Genomic DNA, 16421 nt, shown 5'->3' with positions numbered 1-16421 from the left:
GTTCATAAAACCACTGGTATCAGTTTATACCACAATTCCTAATCCTGCCTTCCCAATGGCTCATGGAGACATTTAGGGACTAGAATTTGGAACAGAGTTCTTCTCTGGGTATTAGAGTTTTTCAACTGTCAGAAAGCAGCAATTTGGCAAGCTTCTTGAGCCAAAAAAGCACCAAAGAAAAAAAGCAAAGCATTTAATAGCCATGGCATAGATCCTTCCTCCTCCTTGATTCCATGTATTGGTTCCAAAGCATCTTGAGACAGTGAGTCCCAAAAATGAGTTGTTCATTGTGTGAAACAAACAAACAAACAAACAAACAACCCAACCAACAAACAAACCCAGGTTCTTCTGCTTGCCTTAAGCTCAATAATTTCACTTGGTACTGCTTCCCTTTCAGCGCTGAAAAAAACCAGTGAATATTCTTTCCCTTGTTAGCCTTTTCTATGCTGTTGTGGCTTTCCAGGTTTCTATTGTATCTTCATCTCAGCTGCCTCTTCTCTAAAACTAAACAGTTGTAATCCATTTAGTCTCCCTTAACACAAGAGCCACATCCTCTCTTTGGACATTTTTTTCATGGGTACCCTTATTTCCTGTTTTATTATAGGTTTTCCAGAACCTTTGTGTAACAGCAACTGCAGAGTGGATCATTTCCAGAACAGGGAGCCCAGTGGATGTAGAGTTATCTTCAGGTCAGGTTAAAAAGTACTGTCCATGTATTTCTTAATCCAATCTCAATATAAAGACTGTGAGAAATAAGAGGAATAACTCTGCTGGCCTTCTAACCCACATCATCTCTACCAGAAAATGGTCACACATTAACTCACATGTGTATATTTTTCTTCCCCAAGCCTGAAGAATTTCTATGAAACACAGTGCTATGAAAGCACTATCATTTGTTGCACAGTAATTACTACCTGTAGCTCTTAGGAAAATACAAGTGCACTTTTTTCAGTACTGCCATACAAGTATCAACACACACTGTAACAGGTGCAGAGCTCTTCTATAACAGTGAAACCAAGACTTTCAGAAAAGACATGTTTCCTAAAGAAATAACTGTGCTGCAGAGATCACAGTTCAACGGAAAATCATGGCTATGAGAAGAAATGCAGGGAAAAATGTTGGGACATGCTTTAAAATATACCACCTATTGTAAAAATGCATATATATATATAAAACTTTTAAGCAAATTACTTCGATAAGCAGCACTAAAACAACTCTTGATACTCAGTTGATCTTACCTGCTCTTGAGACTCGCATACAGAGAACTTCACATCCAACTAAAGCACAAGTGTTTTTAAGTCATTAAAATATCTTCTTTGAAGGTACTCAACAGGAATGCTAGTTCCATGAACACTGACATTCTTTCAGCTTTCCAGGGTTTCAACCCTTCCTGCTATCTCAGTGATGATTTCAGGTTACTGCTCCATTGTAGGAAAAACAACAGATGTCCCAAAGAACTGATGCAGCACACTGAAAAGCCTGAACACACAAGATTCCTAATTAAAGTAATAGGGCATTATATAAATTGACTGACAGACCACAATGCCTAAAAATGTGTTTATTACTGCCATTATAATTAGTGGGCTAAACCTGAACTCATTCTGCCAATACTAATTAATATCATCTACGGCCTGTTCAAAGCAGCCCCAATGATCATAGACAATTTGGAATTTAGTAGATGTTAAGATGGTGCCACTTCACACATGCCCATCAACCCTAAATTACAACAGCCACATAAAGTAGTTGATTGGAGTAGTATATTTCCCAAACTTTGGAGTTAAATCTTCAAGGAAATGAAAATTTTAACAGTCAAAGCCCTTTGAAACTTGGCTATGTGATACATTTATGTTTCTGAGTCCCTTCAGTTAAGCCTTCAGCCCTCTGGTTCCATTTTGGGGAAGTATTTGTAGATCTTCTTCTGTTTTTTGTTTAGGTTTTTATATGCTTTGAAGAAAAACCACCAGGAAGTCTCACTGACATCCCAAATGAACAAAGCAGCTTGCATTACAGTATTATTATTCCAGATAAAAACCATCCTGGGTTTCCCCCTCAGTGTAAATTTATCTTTTAAAAGCTAACACATGATACTAACAAAATAAAATCCTAGCAAGACAGAGCAGATATAGCTTTAAATTAAGTTAATGGATGAAACCCCAACACTACTATCCACTATTACCTAATTCTTTATTACATTTTAGGAGCACAGGATTGGAAGGGACTTCCAAGGTCACCACATGCAAGCTCTGCTTCTCCAAGAAACTCTGATATGTTAATTCCTTCCTAAAATGCAAGCTCTGCCTTAAGGCAATCAGACGTTTTTCTTGACCAGGGTCCAGAACGTCACTGCTGACAGAACCGTTCCCATTTCCAGACCAACAGCTGATTCATCTCTATTTACCCTTGTGCTAACATTGTACTCAAAGACAAGTTAGTTCCTATTAAGAAAAAAATAAAGAGCAAATTTATGTACTGAAAAGCAAATGCAGTGAAATTAAAAAAAAAAACCAAACAAAACACCAACAAATCCACCAAAACAGCAAAGTCAACCTCTCTGTCCTTTCCCAACACTTAATTCATCTCTCCTGGGTAACACCAAACCCCAACTTTGCATCTATTTCATTTCCTGAGGTTTTTTCACCTCTTCAGCAGATAACCCAAATTCTACCCTATATCCTACAAGATGTCTCACCAGTGCCTTAGGCAATAGCACACAGCACTCCTTATTTCACCCACCACATTTTAGGATGCATTTCCTTTCCCTCAAATCACGTAATTACTACATGATCATCCAATACATCCGGTTGTCTTCCTCCTTAGTCACAGCCAACTGCTGAGTTCCCAGCATACAGCAAAAATCCTTCCAGCTCATAATAATGCTGTGGCTAAAATGCTATTTGGAGACAGCACAACAGAAATGTGATGAAATTTAGCCAATGATATGTGGTCCATAGTGTGTAATTCTGGCTGGGAAATGACTCCAAAGTTCGTGACATCGCCCAATTTAACCAGCATACATTTGCTTTTTACTGATAACATTGCCATAAATAATAACTAAGACTGGCCTTAAGATAAAATCCATGAAGAATATAATGATTACAACATTCCAGTTTAAAACTTGCATTTTCTCTCCCTTTTAGCCAGTTATTTCCCTAATGAAGTCCAACCCTGAGATCTTGTTACACTTTTTCTACAAAATTCAGTTAGTGAAGAAGACATAAAGTAACAACCTTTCCTTGCTAAAACCTTTCCTTGTAAAACCTGATTCCATTTACTCCATTTCACATTCACCTCCACATCTAATTATTTCTTCCTCCTAAAATTTCCTCTTACATCTGCCATGTGAATCATATTATCTTCATAATTAAATATGAATAAGAGACTTTGTATTCTGCAATCCTATAGGGTTATTTCTGACTTGTTAGGATTAAAGAAAACAAAAAATACGGCAAACGCAACTGGAAATCTACTTTTTTGCAGGGTGTAAGAATGGAAGATATACACTCCCTGACTTGAGCATTTTAATTTTGCTCTGTATCAATTGACATCACCATCCTCATTGAAAAGTGAGCAGAAGGATTAATTCCTAAGTAAGGACAGAGAAAATATTTGTCTGTGTCTTAGAATTTCTTTCCTTTTCCTTTTTTTAGGTGCAAGAACAAGTTCTGGTATTTTCTTTGCAAGGTCTAATTCAGATTTGTATCTTTATCTACGCTTGTTGATATGCAAGTCTACAGTTTCCGTATCTCCAGTGCACACAAGGTTAAGAGTCAGGTTGCATTCAAGCAGCTTTTAATTGAACTCTGATGACCAGGGCTCCTCCTAATTAAAAAAAAGTTCAGACCACAAGTCTTGAGACTGACTTTTTTTACAAAGAACATGCAGCAGAACCTATCAGTGAGTGTTTTGACAGGGAAACCAGGACCTCACACAACCCCTTCATGTCCACCCCAGTCTCCTACACACCTAAGTGTGGGGACACAAAACTCAGTTCTATTCAGAGCAGCACAAAATCCAGTTTGACTTATGAAGGTTTAGAAGCACATGAAATGAGTCATGACTTACTTTTTGCACCTCAGTTTATCAGAGACATTTTCCTGCTGGACCACAAAAAATTTGTATCAAAAGGAAACAGGTGGTAGGAGGGAAGAGGAAGGACAAATAAAAACATAAACAAAAAAAGCACACAGCCCAAAAATTCCAGTGGTACTTAAGGAAACAATGTGAAAGATACTGATCGGCAAATACTGTTTTCCTTGTTCCAGCTGGTCTGTTAAGATTAAATCTCCCCAAACCAAGATCCAGCACCAGCACTGATATGAAACCCTGAACAAATCTACCCTACAGAAGAAGGAAGGGGATCTGGAACAGAAACATCATGCAACTGCTCTCCAGCTGGAAAGAACACATCCCATGGCACTGAAGGCTACTTCTTCCTGCTCTGTGACAAAGGCTGCAATCACAGAAACAAATTAGATAGAAGTACCTCTTAACCTATTAAAGAAAGCCTTTATTCTTTTAAATTTTGTTTGTGGTTAGCACATTAAGTCTTTCTTTAGAAACGCAACTATTGAAGATAGTTGTTATTTAGTTTAACTAAATGTCATTTCCAAAAGCTTTTGCAAGACTTGGGATGAATTCCTAAGAAAGCTTTGTCCAGATGGAGAACTGTATGTAAGGAGAATCAACCACCATAAACTGGGTTTGTATTATCATTTTCACAGAAATAATGATCAATATTCAGACAGTTACTGGATAAAACTAAGCCCTCAGTAGGGAATCCTTGACCTTGTTTGCAGAGTGGGGAGATGGATATGCCTGGAGTGGCTCTTTGATAGAACTGGACTCCACATAGATAAATGTATGTTATCCATCTGGTGCTGTAATTGGCAGACTTTATACATAAGGCACATGTTGCTCAGCCTTGCCTGTTCATATAAAATGTCATAATAACCTTTATATTTTGCATGGGATATAAATTTGTAAAGAAATCTACACACACTCTTTTGTCCTGCTTTTCCTCTTTGAATTTCCAGCTTATTATTAAGGCATCCACAAAGGTCACCTTGGACAGCAATGGAGAGTCAAAGGGAACTCCTCTCCATTGGCTGTGTCCTTTCATGACTTTAGAGAAGAAAGTTCTGGCAAGAGCACGTGCCCCTAGAGCACACAACGCTGCAATGAGCTAAAGTTTACACATGGCCACAGAATTACAACAGAAGGTGCCAGCTCTCAGTACAGCACAGTTTGGCCATCAGCCACATGCTGAAGCTGGACAGTTCTGGGAGCCTGCTCAGCCAAGGTATATTCTGAAGGTGCCTCAATAAAGCTGAATCTCTCCACTGGAAGTCAAGCACACAGCTCAGTTACTCTTCCTTCTCAGGGTCTTGTGCAGACTGGCTTTCTCTGCTTAGGCTGGTAAATAAAGTGTTGTAGCATCTCCTATATTTGAGACTGAGTATCGTGCTTTGACATTTGAACCCTGCAGTTCTCAAACTCCTTGTCACCCTGTGTCATATCATCACATACTTGTACACCCATCTGCTCCACACTATCCACTCACTCTTCTGCAACACTGAGTGCCAAAAATAATCCTGAAAGAGAAACCTGAAACAGAAACTACTTCATGCCTTACGCTAATCATAAACTAAAATCTACCTTATTATCAAGATACAATATTGTACCTTGAAGGAATAAGAGGTTTCTTCCCCCATAAGAAAACCACCGTTTCCCCCAGCAGGCGACAAAAGGGAAGGGTCAACACTATGCTGAAATGAAGGTGAGGCAGGCAGCCAGAGCTCCCAGGTTTCAGCAATGCCTAATGGCTTAGTTGCCTCACACATAACCTCATTCTTCATCTCATGCTTCAAGTCACTACCAAGGTCTAACAATGTAATTAGAGGTTTCCTGCAATGAGTGGCAAATGCAGGTGATCTACTTTGAATGCAACCACTACAGCAGTGCTAAGTAGCAAGGAAGCAGAACACAGGCTAAAGAACAATTTCAAGGGCAGAGGTTGCTCAGTATTTATCCAGAAATCATATTAGAACTATTCTTTTTTTCCCCACCTGACTTGTTTGAAATGTAATCAATTCTGATAAGAAATATGGCTATAAAACTACACACAGAGTCATTTAACTATTCTGTGAGGAGCAACAGCTTAACTATTGCCTGGTGTTTCTCTTACTATGCCTTTCAACACAGTAAAACTCTGTGAGGGGAAAGGCAGCATCCTCTGGCACCATTCCCTTTGAGAGCAGCAGACAGTACTGCCCAGGGGATTTCAGATCAAGGGAAGGATCACTCTCCCAAACTAAGGCTTCTGAGATCAAGTCATGTACGTGCCCAGTGCTGTCAATACACTTGCAATCCTACAACAGCACTGAGCGAAAAGCCAAAACAAAGACACTAAATAACTTATTCACACATCAAACACGGAGACAGCCAAGGATATAAATTTGCACCTTCCCCAAAGAGAATTTCTGATTGTTTATTTTAAACTGAGAAGCAAAAAGCATGTGGCAATTATAAAAAAATTCATTATGTCCAGTAAGGTGGACATAATTTTTCCCCTATTATATAACATATTGACTCCTTTTCTTTTTTTGTTAGGTCTGTGAAACAAAGTCTGGAACAAACTGCAGCTGACTGTATGAAATAAAGTGTTGATCACAACGATTTTTTTTTCACAAAATGTTTTATGCACATATGAAACAGGTATTTAAAGAGAGGGTTAATTTGAAATCTTAATGTTGTTCTTTTGAAAAAAAAAACAAAACCAACACAACAAAACCAAAACACCTTCCCCTTACTCACCCAATTTATCTCAGCAGTGACAATTTTCTAAATTAGTTCAGTGAAGACCTCCCAGTCCTGCAGTAACCTTCACAGACAAATGAGCTAAGAAATACTCATTCTTGTATCTATGTCCCCACTTTCATCAGGAGAAATACTCCTTATAGGGAATAACTGAATATGCAAAACAATGCAAAACATTGTTTCCATACTTGTACTTTCATTTTGGCCAGCTCTGTAAACAACAACATGCAAATGTCAAATTTCTGAGCAGGTCTTTGCAAATCATATTTTCACAAATACACTCTGTCCCATACATACACACATAAACAATTTTAAGGTTCCAACTCTCATGTCTTTGAAAGCAAATCACCAAGAAACAAATCCAAAAGTTTCTATAGAGGAAGGGGCACAAAATGAAGAGAAAAATTCTTAACTTTTTTTTTAACTGAGGAAAATTCTTAACTTTTTTTTTTTTTAATTGAGAAAGACTGGTTGTTTTAATCAGTGTCACAAACTGCTTGACGCCCTCAAATATTTTGTTTAAAATAAAGAGTGTAAGGGATTATAATGGAACATGTTTTGTGCTGAATTACGTAACAGAAAAGGTATGCAAGTTTAATCAACTATTACTTAGCATATTCCCCACTTGAAGTCAGGCAGTGTTCACACTACAACTCACACATTCCTCAACCCTTTAAACGACCCGAGATTACCAGACACTCCCGGCGTATCCAAAATACACTGCAGTGATGCCTCTGCCGTGTCTCTCCCAGCCTCACAGCACAGGTTGGGCTACGGGAAGCGATCTGCAGCGGAGTGACCACAACGCTGCTGCAGGTACCAAAAAACACACAAAAACCAGCCAAACCTCCCAGCCCGACCTGAGCAAACCGAGCGCGGCCACTCACCGTTCATGGCCGTGGGAAACTGAGCCATCATGGTCCCGGATCTGCCGTGCTAACTCTTAGCCATCTGCAACATAAAAACATCGTGCCATTAATAATGCAACAAGGGCAAAACTGCGCTGCGCTCCCGCTGAGCGGGGGAACGTCCGTCCCTTCAGCTCCCACTTCCGACAGCAAACAATGCCCGGCTTGGGGCTGCTGCTGAACCAGCTGAATTTACACTGGGGAGGGGGTGGGGGAATTTTTTTTGTCTTTTTCTCTTTTTTTTTTTTTTTTTTTTTTTTTTCCTATAGGCTATGCAGTGCAGTCCTGGACCTTGTGGCACATTCTTAAAGGAAAACAGGACCAACTGTTTAGCAACTGCTGCAGGATGTACACAAACAGTTGCCAGAACATATGGCTGGGGACAGGCTTCTCCTGGCGGGAGCATAGGCTTGGGGTCCCAGCAGATCTTTGCCAGCTCTCTCTGGTAAATATTTATGTATATGAGAAAAAACCAGTGCAATCCTGAGCTCTGTAACCAAAAGCTTCTGCTGAGAAAAGTGGAAGAACAATTATTATTCAAATTCACCCATTCCACTACTCCACACAGTATTAACAAAGAAAACACTCTTATATGATGTATTCTGAAAAAAAGACTTGTCCTCATAAAAGTCCGTCACAAGCCAGTTTTCCAGGAGCAACACAATGAAGTTATTCCTTTTCCTGAGCTACTGCATAAAGACTCAAAGCAGCATTTAGAGAGTCTCAACAGAATTTACTTTCGTAATAAATACCAGAGTACTAAGACAAATTTTGTTTTTTAGTATGTATCTTTTCAAGATAATAATAACAATAATTATCTTGAAATAATAATAATTCTTCTTAATAATAATTCACTTGTAATAATAATTCTTTAGAATTGCATAATATTCACTAATACTTATCTGAGGTAAAAGCATAAAAAAATTCACTGCTATAAAAACATAGAACTAAGACAATGCAGCGAGCTTGTAATTTGGATGAGACAATTTTAGTTAAATATTGAAATATATCCGTCATTATCCTTGTGCTCTATGTGGAGAAATTATTGTACATGATGAGGATACAAAAAAGAAATATTTAATTAAAAAAAAACAAACAACCCTCTTCAGACACCAAACCTTCTTCCCACACCAAAAAAAACCCAAACCAAACCAAATATACATACAAACAAACAAAATCCACCCAACTCTTCCCCTCTCAATACAACCACAGATTTTAATATTAAGTACAGAAATACCATATTCCCCATACTCCCTTCCTCTGCATGAAAACTCCTGTGCATCTCATCACAAAAATCACAGAACTGGAAAGCACTGTGGTTCCACCTTTTTGTACCTATTGCACATTTCTTCACTAAAAATAAGAGTCTAGGATCTGTGGCTACACACACACACACACACACATTTTAAAAAAGTAAATGGAATAGCTGGTGAGTCCAAATGATCTCTCACAGAGACATTAGGTATCAACTGCACAAAGATGCAAAAAGGAAGCATGGATCTGTTCCAAGACATGAACCTACCAAGCAATCCACCAAGGGACACTTGAAATCTATAAATAGCCTTCCCAAAAAATGCTGCCACGGTTGTCAAGCATTTCTCCAGCACACTTCTCTGCAAAAGCTGTTCTGTCAAGAAGGTCTAAAAGAGAACTTGAAACCATGACACAGAAGCAGAATGCTGGAGAACACCCCCAGAATCAGCAGATTTCCACCTTCATGTGACTTGCTCCAGATTTACAGTCTTACTGAATAAGAGCTACACATCTGATCTTTCCTCCAACTCACTTTATCCTCTTTCTTTCAGTCTGCTTTTAGGTTTCTTTGAATGAGTAATCACAACAGAATCTCAAAAACATAGAATATCCCAAGCAGGAAGGGACACAGGAAGATCATTGAGCCCAACTTCAGACTCCACAGAGGGCACTAAAAATTATCCCATGATGTAACTAATGAGCATTGCCCAAACACTTCATGAACACCAACTGGTTTGGGGCCATGACCCCTTCCCTGGGGAGCTTGTTCTTGTGCATGACCACCCTCTCAGTGGAGAACTTTTTCCTTACATCCAGTCTCAAGTTCCCAGACACAGCTTTAAGCTATTCCCTCATGCCCTGTAACCTGGGAGGAGAGAGCAGCACCTCCCTGACTGCTCCCATGAGGAAGCTGTAGACAGCAAGGAGGTCACCCCTCAGTCTCGTCCCTAAGCTGAACAGACCTAGTGTCCTCAGCTGCTCCTCAAAAGTCTTGCCCTCTAGTCCTTTCACCATCTTTGTTTCCCTCTTTTGGATACATTCTGATACTTTTATATCCTTCTTACATTCTGAGGCCCAAAATGCACACAGTACTTGAGGTGAGGCCTCACAAGACAAATCTGATAATAATCAGACAGTACAGGTCTCATAATAAACTGATTAACTCTTAAAGCCCAAAAGCTTAAGATATTTATTTTTAAAATACTTTATACAACTCACAGTTACAGAGAAAGTCAGATTTTTGCCTTGTTTTTGCTGAACTTCCAAAACCCTCAACTGCTGACCACAGGAGTGTGAGAAGCGGCCCAGGCAACTTCACGTGCACAAAACGTGGAAACCCCTCTCCCTCATTTGGATGTCCATAGAGTCTCAACTGTACCATATTTTAAAATCAATTTCAACTGAAAAATCTTGAGGGCTTTGACCTCACTTTAGCTTGGTGAGGGTCCTTCCTATTCATGAAAGCTCTGTATCTACAGAGCACACGTGTCCCTGGTTCATTTCCATCACACCGAGTAACTTCTTGGATATAAGAAGAAAAGTCTTCCCTGTGAGGGTGCTGAGGCCCTGGCACAGGTTGTCCAGAGAAGCTGTGGCTGCCCCATCCCTGGAAGTGTTCAAGGCCAGGCTGGATGGGGCTCTCAGCAACCTGGTCTAGTGGAAGGTATCCCCGTCTATGGCAGGGGGGTTGAAACGAGATGATCTTTAAAGGTCCCTTCCAACCCAAACAATTCTATGATTCTGTGATAACAGAACTTTCATAGCTCACATCAGGCAGAATGAGAAGTTGTAGTCAGACACTGAATACAACACTCCCAAGTTATCCTCCATACCTTTATCTGTCCTCTCAAAAGAAGCAGCCCAGGATCAGACGTTCTAATGCCACAATCTTTGACACTCTGTTCCAGTGCAACACTCCCAAAAATAATGAACATTGCAGGCCAAATTCTCAACACAGGATTTTTCAGCATAACCTGAAAATTCCCCAAGTTTCCCAAGCTTGGGTTTGACCCAAGCTGGTAAGTCTGCATTGGGCATTGCCATGTAGATGTACCATCCTTAGGTCCAAAAACAAGAGCGAACTGCCCAACAGGTCTTACTGAGAGTACATTACAGCAATGATATGTGATTAAATCATGATTTAGCTCTGTTGTCTCACTATTATGTCTATATGCAGAACTTGTCATATTTTAAATAAATACTAAATCTGAAAGGCACCAAAACTCTCCTACATTAAGCCTCACAAATAGCAAAAACTATGACTTACAGAAGCAACCAAAAATCACAAATGAGTTTTTTACGGGATTTCATATCTCACCAGCACTGAGACCCCATTTTATCCCTTTGCACAGATCCATTTCATTCGAACACCAGGGTTACACCAAGCACACATGCTTCTCTGGTGACAGATTCTGAAGTTATACTGATAAGCAAAAAAAGGAAAAATAGAAGTATTGCTGCAACATAATTTCTCCTCATTATTTTCTTTTTTTTTAGAGAAGGAGGAAACAGCCCAGTAAACCTGAAGTCTACAAAAATTTTTCAAAAGTCTGTGAAAACAATCCTTCTCAAAGAATGGAGCTCGTCCTCAACAAGTATTCTGTCTTCGTTGTCCCCACAGTATATCACAAAGGCTTGGAGATTACGCATATATTAAAGTTAAGAGCTGCTTATTTTTACAAATTCCAAATAAAGTTGCTCCAGTTGCCATCTATAACGATCTAAGTGTGTAAAAGCACCTTGCACCTTTGGGACACAGGTGTGAACCACTTATGTAGCATGAAAGTCTCAGCAAAATATTCTTGAAGTCAAATTTATGGTTTTTAGAATAATTTCAATAACTTCTAAACATTAATGGAGGTGAAAGCTGTTAATTTCCAAAGAACCTTACTACACAATACTACAGAGAAAGCCAATGCCATATAAAAATGTTCACTAAAGGAAAAAAATAAAAATCAAGAAAATACTATAATCAGTATCCCAAACAGATGATATAGATGAAATCACGGCCATCACCACCAGAATATTTCACAGAAAATTATCTGTTTTTCCAAAATGTTCTAGGAGAGGCGCTTGGTGAACTCAGCCATCAGTCATAAGAAACTGTGGCAGCCACAGCACAAAATCCATGTTGTAACAACAGGATCAAACACCCCTGTGAACATCATAGACGACATTAAGTCCTGCTGCCATTTAGGGTGAAAACAGGAAAACTTGGATCTTACATTTAAATAGCAGAACAGCAAGTTCTTGTAAACAAACCATCTGACTAGTCCCGATGTTTAAAGCACTAATTGTTTTCACAAACTGACCTGCCAAACTGCAACTGCTGTTCCCTCTCTCCGTGTTCATTATAGTTGATACAAATTGGGAAAACAAATGAGGAGATTGCAAGAAGCCGGGGGGACCTCAGGACTATGCTGAAGGTATTAGAAAACATTAGATAGAGCTGGGCACATGACAGGAGAAAGGGAAAAGAAAAAGCTTCTTTCCTATCATGGGCGTATTGCCATTATACGAAGAACAGCCTTACCACAGTCTTTGTTAATATTTATACTTGCATCAATTTTTTTCAAAATATTTCTCAGAAAAACCACAACCACATAGTTTTAGTAGGAATGAAGGTCTGGTGCAACAAGCTCTGTCTGGAAGAAAGAAAATGCCTTGGAAGCAGCACGTGTGGACACACTACTAACTACTCTTTTCCTTTCCCCAAGAGCAGGAAGAAGATATATTGCAGATTTTTGCTGCAAGAACCAATTAGCAAGGACAGAGACTGCAGTACTAGTTGACCAATTTACTCTTTACAACACCTGTAGACCTGGACAATTCAAAGAGGACTCATTAGTATTTGCAGAGCAAACAGTGACAGTGTAATAGCCCATGTAGTTGTTCCCTGGTATTTTTCAATTACTCTCTTGAAAATGAGAGAATAATATGCATTAGTAAGGCATTATTAACCAGCACGGAATACAATTTATCTTTTTGCAAGACATATTGGTAGGACAGTTTACTAATTAAAAAAAAAAACAAACACCAAAAAACAAAGAAAAACACCAGAACATTTTGTCAGGCCAAGCATTTATCTCCTTTATACAGTGGAGTTAAACACAGTGACATGGCCTTTTCAAAATGCAATGTGCCCAGCTTCACGAAGTCCACCCACTCTGATAACAAATGAATGACATCAGTGACAAAATGGAGAAGTCTATCCCGGGTAGCACATTGCTGGCTCTTCCTGCTCTCCTCTGCCACTGTGGATAGCAGTACTGAAAGCCTAAGTTAATATTTTGACATTCCAAGAAGAAAAAAAGAAAAAAAAGGGTTAAATATTTCACTTCTTACCCCTATGGTACAAAGTCCCTTCCTTGCTCACTGTGAAAGAGCAACTTCCTTCCCAACAGTTATCCAGACAGAACACAAAAAGTATTTTTTTGACAAATATCCTTCTGCCCACCTTGCCCAGCTAACAGGCTCTCTGAACACACTGACCATGCAAAATACAGGAATCTCTGTTTCTGTTCAAAAAACAGAATTGTGTGGTCAGTATTGCTGGGTTTACTCTGTTTCTTACACAGCTGCTCAGCTGTGAAAGCACCCATTCAAAGTATCAAGACACAGTTCAGCTCTCTCCTCTGTCTCTGGAGATTAAAGCTGATCTTTCCTTCCTCCTAGAAGGTTTTCCCCCATTTTACTGCACAGTCATTCAAGGAAACTCATGAGCAGTGTTTGAAACAGTAATGTCAACTCAGGATTTCAATCTCCTAAGTGAAATTCTTTACCATTAAGACGAAATCTGCAGGTCTCTCTGTCCATGCCCGTCCAGCTTTGATTCTTCTTTGCGAAGTAGAAATTATTCTGAGGGAGGGAATGAGAATCCCACTTCAGGAAGCTCACTATTTAAATCCCTGGCCCTTCTCCCACGAGACATGTACATGAACTTCCTCAGGAAAAGATGGGAATTGAACTCAGCTCTGTCACGCCCTGGAAGAACACATTCACTAATCTGATCCCAGACACAGACAGACATCACTCCCTCTGCTTGCTTTGCTTAAAATGGAAAAGAAAAATAGCAAAAAGGAGAGTGTAGACTATTTATAACTTTGAGGGTTTTTTTAAAGGCTCTGAGCTTCTACCTTTGAGAAGTCTGCACAATGTAACCTTTCCAGAGAGCTGAGTGAGATACACTTACTCCTGAACGGGTGGTAACTTAAAATACACTCTTGCCTTTTTTTTGCTTCCTATTTTCTAATTTACATGACTCCCCATTCCATATGCTGTTTTTTCTAGATCCTCTTTTGAAACACACCAATTCTCACACCTAATTATTTGCAAGTGTTGTACAAGCGCTCTAAAATGCTGTTTGGTGAGGTCCACACATCTTGAAACCTGCAGTTCTCAACTTCCACGTTTCAACTCCTAATTTATGTCAATGTGGGCTTAGGCAGGACATAAGTATTTGATGAGTTTTCTCTTCTTTTCTTTATTTTCTTACTTCAACCATGACTGGAAACATTCAGAGCCTATTACTTTTAAGCTTATTCATTTGAAATCTTGCCATCTTCAGAGGAAATTTTTGAGCCCACTCCTGTCCTTCCATCAGAAGCAAAATCTGCCTCCTAACAGAGGGGAAAAAAAATCTAACAGAATAATTCTTAATGTTATCTTCTCCTTACAATAGAAGAGATGCTATTTGACTTGCTGCTCAGCTGTCAGCCCCAGATAATAGTGCAAAACATACAGAACATCTAAGGGACTGCTATAAGCTGAGCATAACACAACAGATACATAGGCAGCCTCTGTGCTCAGCAGAAAACAATCTCTCACCATTTACAAAACTAATGAAGGTAAAACATTCAGTGAGACTGAATTTACATTTTAGCTATGTATTTTCAAGCTGGTCAGGTGCACAAAACCATCACACACAACTTTTCAAAACTGAATGAGATGACAAGCAGAGAGGAGAAAGGCCACAAGAGGCCTTCAAAGCAAAGCAATGGTGTTTATCTCTGATGAATCAAAAAAACAGGGAAACCTCATGAGAGAAAAAGAAAAGAGCAGCATAAGGCAGTCAAAACAGGGAAAAATAATTAGGTAGCATTATTTCAGATAGGCAAAAATGTGCTCCCCACTCCCAACCCCACTCCCATCCACAAGTGTCACCTGTGCTCTATTACCAAGAACAGTCCTTCAAAGCATCCAGTTGAAATTTGGTCTCTTCAAACCTTTACCACTGAGCTCTACAGCATAGAGTAATAATGTTTTAACCACCACAAATTAATGTAACGAACTTAGGGAATCAATTATCACCTGTGTCAGACACATCTCAACATCACGTAATGTCCTGAGGAACAAAAGTATCTCACAGACTTGTCCTACCTCAAGAAACTCGTAAGAGTGTAATGGAAAAAGCAAGAGTTTTAGATTTTGAGTAGTAAAATTCTTGACCTTTGAAAGGTAAGACTAATAGTATTTAAATCAGTTCTGATTTTTTAAATACATTTATTAATATAGCCATAACAGCTCATTTTTTTTCCACATTCCAATTGTAATACTTTTAGAAACAAAAATGAGTTAACTCCCATTTCCTGTTCTTCCCTTACTTAATGTGTATGCTGCTGAATCACTAACTGCAGATATCGCTCATGACTGATGCCACAGCATTTCACAAGCTCCACTTGCATCAGCCTCGAATATTTTCACTAGAAGAGCCAGTTCAGAATTATTTACCAGCTACTTCTGAAGCTGAAACCACAACATCCCATATCAAAATGTCTTAAGTCAAAGTGGCTGCTCTCAGAATTGCTATTCCGAAGAAGCTGTGACTTTTCTGGATCAACCATGCCTTTTCAAGTATCTGTAACTGCCAAAATATTTAAAAATAGTTCTCAGGTACTTGTGCTCTATAAGGTAATTCCAACACTTTGTCCTGCTACTGTCATCATGTTACATCATTTGAATTTCATGTGTTGTTCTGAAAATAAGAGTTACACAACACTGTGCTCATCTATATATTAATGTTCAATCCATTATTCTAACTCCAGGATCCAAGTAACCAAGCTGGCCAGGCTGCTTTCCTATACTGACAAAGTTCTAAATATTCCCAATTTAAAGAAAAATGACATTTCATCAGCTCCATTTTTACTTTATAATTTTTATGTGACCTAATCCTCACCTTTATAACATTTGGTGCTAACGTCACAACAACACCAGAAAAACAAGTTACTACAGTCTCTGTACCATCTTGCTATGGGCAATACAACAAAGTATGTGTGGAAGTAAGAAGAACTGACAAAATAAAATCCCCTATCTTATTTTGTAGAGGCTTATCCTTAAATAAACCTGAGAATAAAAAAAAAAACAACCAGAAACAACAAACCCCACAACCATTCTGATAAGACAAGTAAGACAAATGAATTAATGAAAGCAGTTACATTATAGGAA

At 39.0% G+C, this 16421-nt stretch overlaps 1 protein-coding gene across 4 annotated transcripts in view; it reads right to left on the bottom strand.

Annotated features, from left to right (window-relative positions):
- ITSN2 (intersectin 2) overlaps positions 1-7796 on the bottom strand; it is a 69143-nt gene extending 61347 nt beyond the window's left edge. Inside the window, exon 1 of one of the 4 annotated variants that reach the window (XM_018088778.3) lies at positions 7704-7796. In XM_018088778.3, the coding sequence (XP_017944267.1) occupies positions 7704-7734 (31 nt within the window). In that variant the 5' untranslated portion in view covers positions 7735-7796. The remainder of the gene's footprint in view (positions 1-7703) is intronic. The other 3 variants (XM_018088775.3, XM_018088776.3, XM_025896777.2) reach the window with 3 other exon arrangements.
- Positions 7797-16421: the final 8625 nt, after the last annotated feature.

Source organism: Manacus vitellinus, unplaced genomic scaffold (assembly GCF_001715985.3).
Source record: "Manacus vitellinus isolate BGI_N305 unplaced genomic scaffold, ASM171598v3 scaffold_11_pilon, whole genome shotgun sequence".
Lineage (NCBI taxonomy): Eukaryota > Metazoa > Chordata > Aves > Passeriformes > Pipridae > Manacus > Manacus vitellinus.
Note: the sequence above shows the minus strand (reverse complement) of the source record. Positions and strands in the feature narration are given on the sequence as shown.